Here is a 17,627-nt window from a genome sequence, read left to right as displayed (position 1 = left end):
AAGCTGCTGGTGGATCTTTATTGCTATGTCTCCTGCTAGTGAAACTGCCTTCCTCCTTTACTCCTCTCTGTACTCCTAATTGTCTCAACCTGTCCCTGACAATTAGCACAGTTTTACTTTCTTCCTTTCTCAGTCAAGTCCTGTTCTCCTCACAAAGTTACATGTCTCCAGACACATAATGACATGACTTTTTAATAGATTGTGTAGCTGGGATTTGCATTTTGGTTTCAAGAAGATATAAATATGAATCAAAGTTGCTACTTCAGTATGTGGGTTTACCACTACATATGCACCATAGACTTTGTCTATAGAGCAAAGTGTCTGCCTCCTTCATATTCTACTTTTCCTCTGGGTTTCCCATAAGGTGAATGCCTCTGGTACCTTCTTTGCAGTTTTATTCCTCCTGTGTAGCATATAACCATTTCTTCTCTAGCACAGATCTCCTCATATTCTTCCAGTTCCTGAAAGGTCTTTTAATAAATGCACCTAGTCCAAGCACAAGACTATCTGACCAAGCAAATAGCCAAAGGTTTTCAATCCTTGCCAGAGGGAAAAAGCATCATATTCATGCATCATCTGCAGCAGGATTCGTTCAGTAGATCATCAGCTTATGTTCTGAAGAGCAAGTCTTCTCTAGTGGTGGCCTCCAAGCACGGCCAATGCAAGCTGTTACATGCCCTAAGGCAAAGTAAGCATTCACCACCAACAGCCAGTGCCTCTAGTCCATCACCTACCACAACATTCACAGTCTGCCGGAGGGGAACTAGGGGGAGCCAGGGACCCCAGTTCAGAAGCAGCTTCATGCAGCACCTCTCCGGCAGCAGCTGGGAGAACACACAAACTCTCCCGTCTCCTCTTGGTTGGCAGTGTACAACTGTATTTGGTTTACAACATGGCAAGGCTGGGGCTGGTTGGGTGCATTGCAGAGGTGGACTCTAAGAAGACACAAGAAACTGACACCATGTTGAACAGAGCCAGTTTTATCCAGCTCCAAAACAGACCCACTGTTTCCCAAAGCTGAGCACCCAGTGATGCTGGTGGCATCTCTGCAGTAACATATTTAAGAAAGGGTAAAAAATGCTGCACAGCAGCTGGATGAGAGAGGAGTGAGAAAAATGGGAAAGTAATAACTCTGCAGACACTGTCTGTGAAGAAGGAGGGAGAGAAGGTGCTCCAGGCATTGGAGCAGAAATTCACCTGCAGCCCATGGTGAAGACCATGATGGAGCTGATGACAACACTGCAGGCTGTGGATGACCCCATACCGCAGCAGCTGGACATGCCTGAAGGAAGCTTCGGCCTGTGGAGAGTGAAGCAGGAGCAGGTTTTCTGGCAGGAACTGTGGCCCGTGGAGAGCCTGTATTAGACCAACCTGCTCCTGAAGAACAGTACACCATAGGGCAGACCCACACTGGAGCAGGGGAAAAGCATGAGGAAAAAGTAGTAGCAGAGATAAAATGCTATGGACTGGCCAGAATCCCCCACTCCTCACCCCCCTGTCCTCTCAGGGGGAGGAGGGAGGAGTTGTGAAAGGCGTGAAGTTGGCCCTGGTAAGAGGGGTGTGTGGGAGGGTATTTTATAGTTTTGTTTTTGTTTCTCACCCTCCTAATTTACAAGAAATTAAATTAATTTTTCCCAAATTGAGTCTGGTTTATCTGTGATAGTAACTGGTGAGTGATCTCCCTGTCTTTATCAGGAACCATGAGCTTTTTCACCTTATTCTCTTCCCCCTATCCTGCTGGGAGTGCAAGAGCAGCTTGGTGGGCACTCAGCAATCAGCCCAGGATAACCCACCAAAGTATCAGTGAATCTAAAAACTGATCTCACCTTTCTTCCCTTCCAGCCTTAATCTTGATTACAACCCTGTTATCCTTCCTGTTTCAGTTTTTCTGTAAGACAAACATTGTGATCAATTACTTGATCATCTTCCATTCACTTCTCAAAACTTACTGAAATGGGAATTTTCCCCTTTGACACTGCAACTCTTTTTTTTTCCCCTTGTGTCTTTTAAACAAAATTGCTATGATGGCCTCTTACCCTTTCTTTCCTCTGCTTTCCATAGCTGCAAAAATGATCCTGAAATGTCTAAGCAGGGGAGTGTCAAGGAGAGGATGGGATTATTTCCAGGAATAGCACTGAGTGATACCGTAACAGGAACACTGGGTTCACCAGAAACCAAAACTAAACAAATGCAAATTTCAACAAATTAGAGTAGGTAACAACTGGTACAACTTACCCAGGGAACTGATGGATTTCCTGTCTCTTGGAGGCTTTAAATCAAGGTTGGATGTTTCACTAAAATATGTGTTCCAACAGAAATGGAAACTGCAGGATGAGACTCCTGGTCAGAACAGATTAGACCACTGTATGAAATGGTTCCTTGTGGACTCTCAAATTAAATTTAAATTAACATGCTACTTTCATATTTGAAAAAGGCATATTCCTCAGCTTAGTTGGTAGGCAGCAATTTGCCTATAATGGACATATTTCTAAAATCATAATCTTTTATACATATTTGGCATGAATTCACATGAGTATGTGTCATCAGGTTAACTTAGTATTTTACCTGTTTCCAAGTTACTTGCTCCTAGTGGTGAAGAACCAGACAGCCATTACAGAGTTGAAATATTATTCCATTTTTCATTACATTTTACTTGGATTTACAAAGTCAAAAAGTTAAATACTAAAGGACAGAAGAAAGGAGGAACCAAATTTTGAGGAGAATTCAGGGAGACAAAGGAAGCAAGGCAAGGAAGATGGGAAGAAAGACACACAAGAGCAAAAGTAGAGGTCACAAAAAGCCATGGGTAAATAATGTGAAGCACAAGCCTGCAGATTGAGAGGAAGGATGGGAATACGTGACAAGAAAGTAAAGGGAAGTAGAAGAGTTACTGAAAAATAAAGGAATGAGTATTCTGAAATGCAGGTGAAGTCTGTTTGCCAGTGATCTGCAAAGAAGTCTTTCAAAGAGTGATTTATTTACAGGAACTTCACACTTTCCCAAACACAGAGTCACACACAGTTGCACATGCCCATGCAGACAAGTTTATATATATATCTGCTCTCAGTGTTCTTTTCTTGCTCTTTTGGCTAGACTGAGGAGCCCACAGTCATGCTTCAAAAATCACTGTCACCCTCTGCAGCAATTAAAGGGGATGTCTTTTTACTCCAGAGCCTGGAAACACAGGATGTAGTAATAAACCAAGAAAGTAAACCTTCAGGAAAGCAGGCAAAACTCTGGTCTTGGAGCAAATGTGTGTGTTTGAGCACAGAGCCACAAAGCTTGCCTTAAAAATCAATATTCTTTCATACTGCAAATTAACATTTTAAAATTAAGTTATTTGAGCTTCAATCATTCCCTGTGACTGACAGAAATCTCTCCACAAAGCCACATGTAAAACTAGAAGCTCCCCTCCCTGACATACAGCTATTGTTGGATGATTTCATTACCTATCATTTATTATATATATCTTTTAATAATTAACTGCAATATCCCCAGACTTCTGGCAGCTGCTCTGGGGAACTTCCAAAGCCTGTAAAGAAAAATCTAAAGGCACCAAAGATAAGGGTCTAGCAAAAAAAAAAAAAAAAAAAAAAAAAGGAGAAAGAACACTCCCCCCAACAACAACAACAAAAAAAACAGCTATAAAAGAAGGGGGGAAAATAGAAGTAAAAAAAAAAAAAGAGAGAGAGGAAAGGAGGCGGCAAAGGAGCAGCGAAGTTTTCCTTTCATTTGCTCTCTCCTTTTGGCATGAGTGCCCACAAGCGCTGAGCGCTTCCCTAGTCTCGTCCCTCTGCTCCATCCTCTGCCGCAAACCCCGGCAGCGAGGCGGGGGTCCCGCTGCTCCCGTGCGGCCCTGAGTCCCCCGGAGTGGTGGGGATGTCTGTCTAGCTGCGTCCCCCCCGCTCCGCAGCATCTCAGCACACGCAGAGCCACCTTCATTAATAATAACTGGTACTTAATAAACGCCAGCCCCAGCCGCGCGAATGATGGGCTGCAGCGGTCGTGCTTCTCCCCATACCCCGCGCAAAGCCCGGGGCAGTGACCTTGCCTGGCACTCACGCCCTCCCCCCGCTGCCGCACAAATTTCCGCGCCGCTGCGCGCACGCAGATGTGCGAGCGGCAGAAACGGGGTGAAATAATGATAATACTGCTAATAAAACCCCAAAGCAACACAACCAGCCTCGCCGCCGCCGCGGTGGCCGTAGTGCGCGCAGAACCCGCGGGCAGCTCTGTGGGGCGGCGCAGAACGGGGCACGCTTGGCAGCTCCGCGCCCGCGGCGGTGCGGGCGGCGGCGGCGGCGGCGGCGGGGGGGCTGTCTCACGGCGCATGTCCGCCCGCCGCGCCGCCACTAGCCGCTCCCCCCCGCCGCCAAACTCACCACCATCTTCTGCATGTGCAAGGCTTGCAGCCGGACAGAAACCGCTCCCCGGCGATGGAGACTGCGGGAAAAATCCGGCGCGGCGGCATGGCTTGCTGAAAAGGCAGCGGCGGCCGGAGAGAGGCGGAGCGGCAGCGAGAGAGAACAACGAACAGATACTAAAACACAAGAACACACTGAAAAAAAAGAGAAAAAGAGGGAAAGAAGGGAGGGAGCCTCTCTTTTTATTCCCCCTTCCTCTTTTTTTTTTTTTTTTTAATTCTTGATTTTGTTTGTAGCCACCTCGTCCTCAATGCCTCTCTGAGCAGCACCTAGCGAGCGAGCGGGAGAAGGCGAGACAGAGAGGCAAAAGAGAAGATGAGGATAATTTGCAGACAGCTTGTCTTGTTGTTTTCTGGCTTTTGGGGACTAGCAATGGGAGCTTTTCCTAGCAGTGTGCAAATAGGTAAGCGCTGTATTGGGCTGTGTGCGTGTGTCCAGGGGTTCAGTCCTTTGCAAAGTGAGTTGGGAAGGAGGCTCTCGAGGCAGTTTAAAGATTTCTCCTCCAACACCATCCCATTTCCCTGCCTTCACGAAGAAATCCGCGTGTATCGGTGTACGTGTGCGTCTGTGTGTGTGTACATCTGTGTGTGTGTGTATGTATATACCAGTGCGTGTGTGCGTTCGCGTGTGGAAGGGAGGATGCTTCTCTTTCGCAGAACTCGCGCTAGCTCCGGGGGTGAGCAGGCTTGGTAAGCAAGGAAGGGGCTCGGGGATGATGTCCCTTGACTGCCTAAACTCCCCCTTCTCCTCCCCTCTCCGAACCCCCCGCCTTTCACTGGCTCCAGTGGGATGTGGAGTTACATGCGCCGGGAGGATGCGGTAGCTGGCAGGGCTGGGGGTAAAAGCCAGCGCTGCCATTCTTTCCCTTCTAGTTGGAAAGTTTAGGGTTTTGTAGGTCTGTCCTTGTAGTTCAGTGCCCCATCCTCACCCCGTTCCCATCTCCTCTTGCTCCCCTTCTTTCAGACGTGTTTCGGATGGGACGCAGCTAGCTGAATTCTTTCCAGCTCAGCTCCATCACTGCATCATTTCTCGTGGACTTGTAGAGATGCTGCTAACAAGGCTGAGCTGCTCCCTGCCTGCACATGGCTGCAGAGGAGCAAAGTTCATTATATTCCTGTTCAGTGCAGATTATCCTACACTGAGTTTGTTATTTTCCTTTTTTCTTTTTTTTTTTTTTTTGTAATCCAGAAAGCATCGTTCCCCTTAATCAGCCTGCCACTTAATGTAAGAGGCTGTTGAGTAGCTGATTTACCAGTGTGTTCCGTATGAGGGAGATGGAGGCTAAACACTTTAAAAGGTCACTGTAATCATGACAAATCTGGGTATTTATGTATGAAAGGCTGGAAACTGAGAAGTCAGAAGAGAAGCATGAATGCATCAGGGAGGTTAAAATCGATTGAGGACAGTGATTTAAAGGCAGTGGTTGTGATTACGAATATGTTTAGTTCCTTATCCATTAAAGTCATAGGACTAGCCTTAGTGTGCAGCGTTGGGAGAGACAGTTGCTTGGTGCTACAAGATAGTAAATAGCTTGCAAATAATTCACGCTGTTTCCTTTGCTTTTTGCCTTTTTTTTTCTGTTTTTTTGTAGGTGGTCTCTTCATCAGGAACACAGATCAGGAATATACTGCTTTTCGATTAGCAATTTTTCTCCATAACACCAGCCCCAATGCATCCGAAGCACCTTTTAATTTGGTTCCTCATGTAGACAACATTGAAACAGCTAACAGCTTTGCTGTAACAAATGCCTGTAAGTAAACATGCCATTTATCTGACCACCTTATGGGTAAATTGCAGTGGAAATAACAGGAAATCACATCATTATCTTGTATTGCAAAAACATCAGTAAGTCTGTCTTCAGTATAGATACCTTGTGCAGAAGAGCAAAAGGGGCGGCAATCTGTGCTAGTTTCTAAGTGGAGCAAAGTCCCCTCTCCTGCCTTCTGCTGACTAACCTGATGTGACATTTACTTTAGTGTTATTACTGTAGTTTCTTGCTTCCCAGTTTCTATGGAGATGAATTTTTGTTGTAAAGAAAAATTATGAATGTTTCAATCAGTCCGTACACCCCCAGTTCCTCTTGGTTGCTTTTGGGTATGGTGTGCCTTGCCTGTATTTGAAAACATACGATAATACTTGTGCTCACAAATGCTTTTCTAATGGCTGGAAAGGAGACAGGGAAGCAGTGGTGTGCAGGATAATATATCTGAGTTGTTTGACGCTGCAGTTGATCTGGTGATGTCACTTGAGGCAGCCCTGCTCTTATATTCTAGGTTGTAAATGTCTCTTATCATTTCGTAATGCATACATCCTGTGGATATGTCTCTATGCATCCATACATTGGTGCCAAATCACGTTAGTATCTGATTTACTTGATTTCACAGACCACCTCAACTGGAACAAATATTCTCTTCCTACTATATATTTTATACACACTCACCTGCACACATAGAGTTGCACATACACCAGAGAGAAAATCAGAAAAAGAAATGCCTTTATCAAATGAGGCAACATTTACTTTTTCTTCCTCTTTTTTTTTAAAGAAGCAAAGTATATTAGCTGAACTTACTATATTTGAAACACCTCAGGGTCCTTAGCGCTGGTTAAGCATGTGCTGGATATGGCTTGATCTCCAGTAGTGGCAAAACATTGTTTCTATTTATCTTCATGTAGGTCTGGCTTAGGAAAAGGAATTCATGTTATTATGTAAGACAGTGGGACATAGTGTGGCAAAGCTGAAATCGTAGTAGCATTGCTACTTTCATGTTCATATTTTAGGACTTTATAGGTTTTCTTCTGTGGTCTTTTAAGTTCCTTAATTCCTCCTCTTCATTCAAGAGTGAATTGCCTCTGGGAGTAGATACCCTAAGCAACATTGCTGCTGAGTGTAAAACAGAAATATACTGGAGGAGGTCTTAGTGTTCATCATGCCTTTAAATTAAGTTCTGTGTTTCTCTCCACTTTATCACAGCCACTCTGTGTCACTTTTTAATATGTAAACATACAATGTACTGTGCATTTCTCATATATAATTTATTGAATGATTGGTAAATTTATTTATATGAGTTTGGTACTCCCAAGTTTCAGGATGACCTTGCCACCTTTTTTAACAGGAAAAGCTTCTGAGCTGCCAAAATGGCTCCATTCATTTTATGCAGGAAAGATTGATGTCCCATTAAGTGTGAATTCTATATTAAGCAATGTATTAGTTGTGTTTAGCGTGAAAATCAATATCAACCTCCATAAGGAGAAAACATTTCAAAAGGTGCTTTAAAACTGGAAGGAATAAGATCTATGCAGCTGTAGTTCATTGAGAAAATATCACAATGCATGTCAACTTTTGCAGGCACTGATTGTATATTCCAGGAAGACAAATGACATGGTAGCTTTTTTAAACTTTCATTTTTTGTGAAGAGGAAAGGACTAAAATTTTTGTATACTGAAATCAGTAATTTTAGGTGAAGTCAATTATTTTACATTCTGCCTACACATCCAGTTCTGCCAGATAATTTCTGAGGCTATTGTTACTTTCTGGATTAAGGGCATTGCACAGTATATCTGTTTGAACATTGGTGGATTAATTCTGTCTTGCATAAATCAAAATTGTCTAAAATTGAACCACTTCTCTGTGTAAGTCTAACACCATAGATTAAAAAAGGGTTTGCCCAAAACTTTACTTATTTATACTATTCACAGCAGATTCTTCTCTCTCATTCCAGCCACTTTAAGTTGTATTTACCTTGCACTGTTTTAACTGAGGAAAACCTGTCCCTTGATGTTTCTGTCATTTACAGAAATAGTGATTCATAACCTGATTTTTTTTATTTTATTTTAACTGAATCTAGTTTCAGTTCCAAAGAGTTTAATGACTCAGAGATGACGAATCTTTACAGTATGGGGGGAGGCAAAGGTAGAGGAAGAAAGTAAATGTTTACGTTTATCTGTGTGCATGCTCGTATAACTCTGTATGTCTGTATTAAATAGGTTTAAGTCCGTACTTCCCACTTAAACCAACGTGTATGTTTGCATTAGTTCAAGTTTGTATTTATTTCACATTTTGCAATCTCGTGCCAATAATCCAACTGCTGCTTCTTTTTTGAAGCATTTTAATACTGAAGAGTATTTTTTAAACAACAGATCTCCTAATGAAATCTAGGCAAACTAACTGGCAACTGAATGCACATACTGCATGTCCCTTAAGCTAAATATGAGCAGAATCCTGCAAAAATCAATTGTCTGATAGCTGGAGGACACTGACTTCCATGTGATTGAATTTGCTGGCTTGACAGAGGCTTCTAAAGCACAGATGTGTGAGATTTTCTAACCTAATTAAAGAACCCCCACCATCAGCTCTGAATTAAGTCATTTCATGGCAATCTGAAATGATAACTCTTTGCTAAACCACTGTGAAACAGCGGCTTTGGATCTTGCCATTTGTGTAGAAATTACTCAGTGCACACGTCCCCAGATATACAGTACAAAAGCCTTAGAGCTGCTGGGCTGCAATGAATATTCATGTGAGTTCAAGCATAAAGCTCTAAGACATGACCGGTTACCTCTATTTCTCTTCCCATTTGCTGCAGAGGTTACTTGTGAAGATTCAGGGCCTGACCCCTTGCATGTGTTAGGGACAGTAAACAGAGTATTTCAGATGATTGTGGATGGCATATTATCAGATAATTCACTACAACAGTGGAAAAAATTGAATATTTTTTTCTTTTAATTAGATAAAACCAATTATCCAAATATTCACGCATGTACTTTTGAAACTGGAATAATTTTGGATGTTCAGTTTCTATCTATTTTCTAATGGTTATCTTACACAATTTTTGTTTTCTTCAAATGGGCCCAGAACATTAGTAATTTTACTCTAAATCATGAGTGGATATGAAATGGGTTTCTTAAGCAGATAGACTCTGGTGTAAGTTAGCAAAATTGATCTGATTTATGAGTTTGGCGATAGTCCTCTTCCTTTTCCCTTCCCGTTGCCTATTTTATTTAAACTTTGTTCATTTCTTTTGCACAACATACATTATTCAGAGTATCTCTTTTACTGACAGAGAGAGCTGAAATTATTGCGAACATGAGTAGTACAAGGTTCTTACTCATCAGAGCACAAGACACCAGAGCTGAAACATTTGACTATTGGCGTACATTGGTTTGCACCTCATTAGCAGGAAATCCTGCTTGTGATTACAAATCTACCTTCAGCTCCATTTCAGATGTTGGAGCAATGCATTGAGTTTTGAAGATGATTGTGTATATTTATTCTTCAGCTGAATCCGAAGTAATTTTCTCATTTCCATTCACTGTCTATATTACATTAGTATACCTCAGCAACGCGGTCAACATTAAACCTGCTTGCATACTCTTGAGGTAGATCCATAATTTTACAAAGAACTATTTGCCTTACATCTCTTGTCTTGTGGTTGAGAAATTTTCCATTGAAGTTTCAAAAATCCTTAATGTATAACTAGTCTTGCAGTTCTTGTGCAGGATTAGGCTAAATGGGGAAGAAGAGAGATCGATTCAAGTCTTTCATCAGTGTTTCATACTAAAAATAAAGCTTTTCGTTTTGAGTCTGTTTAACTACATTTGTATTCTGAGATGACTATATTCCTAATGAGTGTAATTTGGGGTAAATCAGACACTCCTTTTGTTTCACCTTTTGCACAACTCAGTTCTTTGTAGATTTTAATCCCAGTAGATACAAAACCCCCAAAATAAAATTTTGTTTATTATATGGCACATGGATTAGAAAAAGAAAAACCTAATGGAATTAAAAATTTTGTATTTTGGAATAACTTTCCTCTTTTCCCAAGTGTTATTCTCTTTGAGTGTTATTCTCTCTGGACTAACATGGGGTTGATGACCTGAAATTAGAGGGCCTGATTCTGCCTCACCAGCATGAATGCAGTTTCTCAGTGAGATCCACCAAGGTCGGAGGCAGCCCTCCTGACAGAAAGGAACTTCTCTTATCACCCTGCCCTCTCTGTGGGCTTGTCTTTAGGCTTGTTCTTGCTACTGAGGGGAGAGGCAATGTCATTTTGAAGTTAACTTTTCTGCTGAGGCAACCCAAAAGCTGAGGAAATAGGCTCAAATGTAGTACTGCCTTTATATTGTGACTGTCATTTTACTTAAAGCAGTTTCAGATTGATTTGCTAAGCTACATCATAATGGGATTTTCATTAAATTTAGTTATTAATTCTGCTTTATAATTACAACTCAATTTAGCAACAGGAATGTAACCTTAGTTTAATAATCAGTGTAATTTAAAACCACGGTGTTCCTTATTTAGGAAGTGAGGGTTTCATGGTATTTTGCTATTGAGAGCAGTACAATATTCTCAAGGATGCAGTCTAGAGTATATTGAGAGTTACCATAAAGGCATACCATACGGTCAGGTTTGAACTGAAAGGCAAACAGTGTGCCAGTTGGTTAGAAAAATGGAACTGGATTAAATTGAACCTTTCTAAAATAGGATCAATTTCAAGTGAGTGGTTTGCTTTAATACAAGGAGTTTATCTCAAGCTAGACTCCAGTTATTGAAAACAATTTCTCTTAAAGTTTCGATTATTAGCACTTGCTGATGGAATCAAAGGATATATGTGTATTTGGGTGTAATTTGCCATAAGAAAGATTCTGTATATTTTTAAGATATATGAAGACCCATATTCAAAGTGTTTCACAGCTCTAAATGTGATACTTGTAAATAACTGTACAGCAAAGAGAAAATTAACTATCAATAAATCCCACATATCAGAGCCTGTGTTTAATTTTCAAGGTTATTGTTGGGATAATAAATGATGGGCTTTTGCTGAAATATAGCCAGATTTCTTCACTGAAAATTCGGAACATGTATTTCCTTGGTGTGAAACAAGACTTTTGTCCAAGTATGTTACTGGACTGGCTAAAAATGTAAACTCAAAAGCTTTATTACAGGCTACAGAAATAACTTAATCTTCGTTTTAGAGGATTATTAACAAAGACTGTGTTTCTTCGTTTTTCCTGCAGAAGCTAATGCAGAGCAGTACCTCTTTGTGTAGGACAGAGCCCTTAAGAAGTAAATTAAGTTGATTAATACCAGGTTTATCATTGTAATCTAAGTTTGTATGTTAGGCAAAATAGCTCATGCATTTCATTTTTAGGTCTTGATTGTTTTGAGACTTTCCTGTTCATGAGAGAGGAAGACTTCTGCTTTCATTTCTTAATGGTTTAGATCCTACCATGAATTGTGCAAATTCAGATGGTGAGCAGGTGAAGTTCTTTGGGTTTAAACATGGTGGAATGAATAATCTTTTCTCATAGTTCTTTAATATATGACTGATTTAAAGGGGATAAAGCTTGTGCTAGCGCAAAACTGAAGAACTCCATATGATTGCACCAGTATAATTAGAAGGAAAAAATTGGCCGCCTCTATGGATTTCCATTAATCTGGCTAGTTGGCTTAAGGCAAAGGTTTTGGACAAGTACAGCACCAGTCTGCTTTTGAAGCTTAGGTGGGCATACTGAAGTTACGTGTTGGGACACAAAGTCAAGCTGGATAATTTATTCCTGTGTTAATCAAGAACAGTTCCTCTGAATTTGGGAAAATAAATTTACTCAAGACTGTGATCACAGTGTCTTGTTTGGAAATTTTGCTGTTGATTTGCTTTTAACCATTTTTCTCAGGAGTTTTATGATCTTCTTGTATCTAGTTTGGGTTTTAAAATAACTATTTTTTATGGTTTTATTTTAAAGATTTAGTGGTTTTTAGCAGTGCTGCTATGGATTCAGTTGTTCATTAATGCAGTTATGGGTTGAGTACTCTTAAAACTTCCGTATCAGCGATATCTGTTTTTAGGCACCAAGTTCAAATACAGAGGCTGTCTTACATTTTGGCACTCAGAAATGTTCTAGTATTTTCCAGAGTTCTCAGCAGCCCCTGCATTCCCAATGGGAACTGCTTACGGCTGAGCACTTAGGAAAATTTGTCCTTAGCAGTGTGATAATGCGTAGGTCAACTGTCTTATTTCAATAGTGTTACTTCATTGTGAGGACTTTGTTTCTTCCCTCTTCTTTTTCCCAGAGTGACTTGTTCAAAAAATCACAGCTGGTTTCTGCATTTCTAGTTTCTGACGGTAAAAAGGTGGAACCAGAGTGTCACATACCTATCACCTTTGTCTTGACAGTGCACTGTAAAGACCCAGCCTGACCTTCCTCTTCACCACGCTCCTCAGAAGCTGATTACAGATAAACTTTATGTTGGACTCCAGGGGATATACCTGGATATTTACTAAAAAGCTACTGTTCTTGCTGGGTTTTGGCCAGCTACACTAACATTAACAAATTCCAGTTCAAATATTGGCCCTTGTCCTGCAGTTTTTTTCCCTAGACAGAGCTGTCTGTGATTTAAACAGGGACTCTACCTGATCAGGGATTGCAGACAGCAACCCATTAGAATGAAGGAATAGTAGGAATCAGCTCTTTTTCAAGGTGAACAGGTTCTCATTCTTTCATGTCATAGCTCAAACTTTAAAAAGAAAGTGCTTAACTCCTCTTATATTTAATTAAAAAAAAATCAACAAAAAAACAAAAGAGAAAAAGAAACAACAATTTAGAAATTGGACCCCTGGTACATAATTGCCTAATTTAAAAGAATGTAATTTGGACTACTGTTTTCTTGTGTTCCACAGGCTATCTCAATCTTGTATTTATATACAGCCATAGCTCCTGAAAAATGCAGTCTTGTGCAGCATCTATCTGCATTATTCTAGTCATGGGCAACATAACTGTGACTACAGTTTTTTTTCTGTACATACAACTAGAGCACAAAAGAAGCAAAAAGCTCTTACACTTTTCACCAGCTTATTTGTTAGATTATTTGCAGAGAAGGGCTTTAAACACATTTTGAAGACTGTTCTTAAAATACATCAACATTTAACTATTCATTACAGTTCCTTGCAGCCCCTCTGTGGGATTGTTTCTGTTCCATTTCTGCATGCATGCTCTTCCAATTGTTTTTATGAAGTATTTGTGTAGTACGCTTTTACACTGACAGAATTTGAACTTCATTTTTATTTGCTCATCACCTTTTAGTACAGTTTGGGTATACTCATTGTGTATCCATCAAATACATGTTTTAGGAGTGTTCACAGGTAGTGAAAGTTAATTGCTGGAAAGAACTGAGAATTTTACACATTGTTTGCCTCGGTTTTCAGATCCATTTCTAAACAGATATGGAATTTATATTTTCACATTGTGGTGCAATATGCGATGCCTATGTTAGTATAAGAAATTATGATACAAAGTAATTTGGAGTTATTGTACAAAATATTCTGGGTTTGATAATTGCTTTCAAAGTTACATGTTATTCTTCATTTCTTCTTGTTAAAGATTTTGCTGACACGACATGGATTTTTTTTCAATGTCAGGGTCAGATGTGTTTCCTTAGTGGGTAAAATGATTCATGTAGTACATATTCAAGGTAGAGACAGGGGAAACAGAGGAAATTCTTGTAGAGCAAAGAGTACAAACTGTAGCATATTCTTTGCCTGCAAAAGGTTCCTGTTCTACTTTAATGTTCCTGATTTACAGTAGCAGTATTTCAGAGTACTAGTTTATGTGAGATATGGGTCTGGATGGTGCTGTGTTCAGGTCTGGAAAACGTTATTGCGGATAAGTGAAAATCACTTTATCAAACACAGACCCATTAATGTAAAATTCAGGAGTAAAAATCTATAGTCTTTTTAAAAATGCGCACGTACATCAGCACACTTTGCCCTTTGTTTTCTCACATAAGCTGATGGGACAAAAAGGACCAAGACTTTACAGACCCACAGTCTCAGCAGATTCATGTAGGACCTTCAACTAGTGATTTCCTCCTGGTTTTCAGTGTGGATCTGTCCTGGAGATGCTTGCTGATGAAGGCCTCCAAGCCTTGGTCATTTCCATCCATTTAAACTGAGAGGAGTCTTTAAGAACAGACTTTTCAAAACCGCTGCAGCTGGGAGGATAATTTCCTTTGAAAATCAATAGTCACATGCTCTTGGCTGGCACAGGATTTTTTCTTACTTCTCCTCCAAGTAGGAAGTACAAGCCAGGTAGGAAGCTGACTCTTGCGGCTGCTTGCACACCCTGTTAACACAGTCTCTGTATCTAGCTATTTGTGGGGCCTCCAGTTGCGACCTTACCAGAGGGTTTTCATTCTCAGGTGCTCTCTTTTTAAAATAGGTACCCTTATTCAGTGCCTATCTTGGGTGATAAAAACAACAGGATAATACTGTAAGTGATACATTATTATCTAGGTAAGAATTAGAGTTACTGTCTGGAGACACAAGTAAACATGCAAGGAAAAGAGCATAAGAGGACATTGGTGTATTGGGACGACATATGTCTGCATCTGTTGCAGGATTACATATGCCCCATGGAAGTGTGTGGCTGGCAGGTCAGGAATAGTGCCATATGGAAGTGTTCCAAGTTACAAGACCTTACAAATGATACAGAAAAGATGTGCAAGCAGTCTGGGGGATGAAATGTTGTGTGATGGCTCTGAGCATCATTGCTTCAAAGAAGAAAAAGTAAAGGTCAGCAAAATAAACAGGAGAGTGGATAGTATGTAATAATGTTCACAGGTTATTGTGTTCTAAGGCTAAATGGCACGATTTTAATCACCCAGTCTGACCAGTGACGTGCTAGTCACCTATCCTCAGCTAATTTCTTTATCAACCTGTAATTTCTTTCCAAATAAGTCCAGTCTTGAACTAAAGACTGAAAGAATCACAGGCAAACTGTCATGCCATCAACACATCATTTGGACATATCACCTACTGTCTATATCTGTGTTAAATGTAGGAGTCATACAGAGTAGGCAAGCAGAAAAAAGCCCTTGCCTACTGGGTTTGTTGTTGGTCTTTAGAGACATACCATGAGCATGATCTGCTCATAGTCTGCATGAGCAAATGCATGATTTGTATCCAGTCATCACACTTGTGCAGTTCCCAGAGGCCCCTGAGGTTTGTTCTGGCTGGTTGGTGCTGTGTCTTGGCTGTGCATAGGGGGAGTGTTGCACACCCTTAGTAGCAAGGCTTATGCCACAGCATGACATGTAAGTTCCCCTGAAAAATAATACCACCAGTGGACACAAATGGTGGGGTTTTCCCCCTCTCCTAAGAAATAACATCTCTAATCCCACAGCAGGGAGTATGGTTTGAAGCAATAGTAATATAAGCTTGGTAAATACGTTCAAAGACCATTAAGTATGTTTTTGCTGAGAAGTGTACACTGATCCCCATTATTTGTATTATCAGACTCATCTACCTGCAAATGCAACTTAATGGTCATGTGTGTTACACATATTTCACTTTCTGTGAGCCACAGAGGATGTGAATCTATTACTGCTTTCACCTGGAGGGTTTGGGCTGTTAGCTTAAGATACCAAGAGTTATGAATTTAGCTTTAGAAGTCCCTGGTGTCATCTACTTTGTGTGTCTGAGGAGATGGCAGCCTGAACACAAACATGATGATGAATGAGATTTAATACACAAGAATATTTGCAGAAAGCAAAAGCTTGAATAAAGGAATACAAGAAATTCTCCCATAGCTGTCTTGGATGATCTGTTGCACTATATTGAATAACACATGTATATGGGAAGATGAAAAAAAGGACAAACCTTTTATTTCCTTATACCACGAGTAATTAAAAGAGAGAGACATAGCAACACAAGACCTAACTAATTAATTTCTGGTATACTAATAGCTGTACTTGCAGTATCCTGTGTACTACTACTCCATCCATTAAATAATTTGCTTAAATGATTTATTATTCAGTTATTATTAAAGTCAGATGGAAAATGACAAAGTGTTTTTATACTTACTCAGATAACTAACCCAGAAAAAGAACAGTCACAGTTAACGCAAATGTGTGTGTGCAGAGTGTAATTGGTGAGGTTTGGCCAGGTGGCTGTGATAATTTGGATCCCAGGCAGGAGGTGGATCTGCGCTGGTTCTTTGGTGCCCCTTCCTTCGGGGACCCCTGGGGAAATTATAAATTGCTTGGAGTAAGGTGTCAAATGAGTTTGAGACCTTTCACCTGAAGTTGCTGTACACCTTCTGTTCACCCCCCGTTGGGTGGGAGAAGGGGTTCAAGATACAGCAGGAGCTCTGTATTTATAAACCAGCATTATTCAGTGATGGGGAAGGAGACTCATGAGAATAGAGGAAGGACTAGGTGCTCACTGAATGGGGAATTCTGTACCTCTGAAAAGAAAGCAGAAAGGTGTGGCTGATACATGTGAGGTAGGGATTATAGCTGGTGTGAGCTAATGTGACTGAAAAACTTTAAGGTTGTGCTGAGCTGAAAAGTTAGTACAGAGGGAGAAGTAACAGCTAGTCCATGTGTTCACTGGAGTACAGTAATAGTCATGGAAGAGTGTAAACTAAAAGATACTGTTCAGAGACAGAGGGAAAATTCTCTTCCATCCGCTATCCTCCTCCCCTCCCTGCTTTTCATGACAAAATCAGAACAGTCTGCAAGAAGCAGTACCAGTGAAAGCAGTGGACATGGTGCTTCCTGAGCTCTGCATCACTGGAGAAGTTCTGTTGTACTGGAGGCATCATGGGGCATCACAGGGAATGAATCACACACGCCCCTCCTGCCACACAGCTTGGGACAGGCTGCTGTGGCTTCTGTGATACATTGATTACAGATAGACATCAGCTTAACTACTGCAGGGACAGAGGAAAGGGACAGAGCATAAACCATTAATTTCTTGAAGAGTAAAGATACGACATCCTATACAACCTCAGAAAAACTTTGCCTATTTGCATGTCTGTGTGTCTTACCCCAAGTCTGCCTTGGACTCCATCATGGTCAATCACAGAGTCAACTAGGTTGGAAAAGACCTTTAAGATCATCAAGTCCAACCATTATTCCAGGACTGCCAAGACTTAAATATTTTAAGGAAGTGAATGGAAGGAGGGAGTGGTGGTATTAAAAAGACAATTTATCAGATGAACTAGGTTCCTTTCCTCCATTCTTCTCTGGGTCTTTGACAGATGTTGAAGGATGATGACAGATTTTCCTGTATTTTTATTTCCTGATGAAAGCCCCAAAAAGCCTATCATTCTTCCAGTTACTCTTTATGAAGGGAATCCTTTGCTGGCAGGCACCAAAGCTTCACACGTTAGTCGTATATTCTTTGTCAGACTTTCAAATACTGTGCT

The 17,627-nt window shown here is 40.8% G+C and overlaps 1 protein-coding gene across 10 annotated transcripts in view; it reads left to right on the top strand.

The window, feature by feature from the left end:
* Nucleotides 1–4,617: 4,617 nt before the first annotated feature.
* The window catches only part of GRIA4 (glutamate ionotropic receptor AMPA type subunit 4), a 217,457-nt gene continuing 204,447 nt past the window's right edge, over nt 4,618–17,627 (top strand). For 4 of the 10 annotated variants that reach the window (XM_062615342.1, XM_062615341.1, XM_062615340.1 and 1 more), the window contains exons 1-2: nt 4,618–4,827; nt 6,016–6,174. In XM_062615342.1, the coding sequence (XP_062471326.1) occupies nt 4,740–4,827; nt 6,016–6,174 (247 nt within the window). In that variant the 5' untranslated portion in view covers nt 4,618–4,739. The remainder of the gene's footprint in view (nt 4,828–6,015; nt 6,175–17,627) is intronic. The other 6 variants (XM_062615344.1, XM_062615345.1, XR_009964150.1 and 3 more) reach the window with 5 other exon arrangements.

The sequence above is a fragment of the Pezoporus occidentalis genome, unplaced genomic scaffold, assembly GCF_034315485.1.
Source record: "Pezoporus occidentalis ecotype Australia unplaced genomic scaffold, CSIRO_AGI_Poc_V1 ctg18, whole genome shotgun sequence".
NCBI lineage: Eukaryota > Metazoa > Chordata > Aves > Psittaciformes > Psittacidae > Pezoporus > Pezoporus occidentalis.
This window is presented reverse-complemented; position numbering and strand designations above follow the sequence as displayed.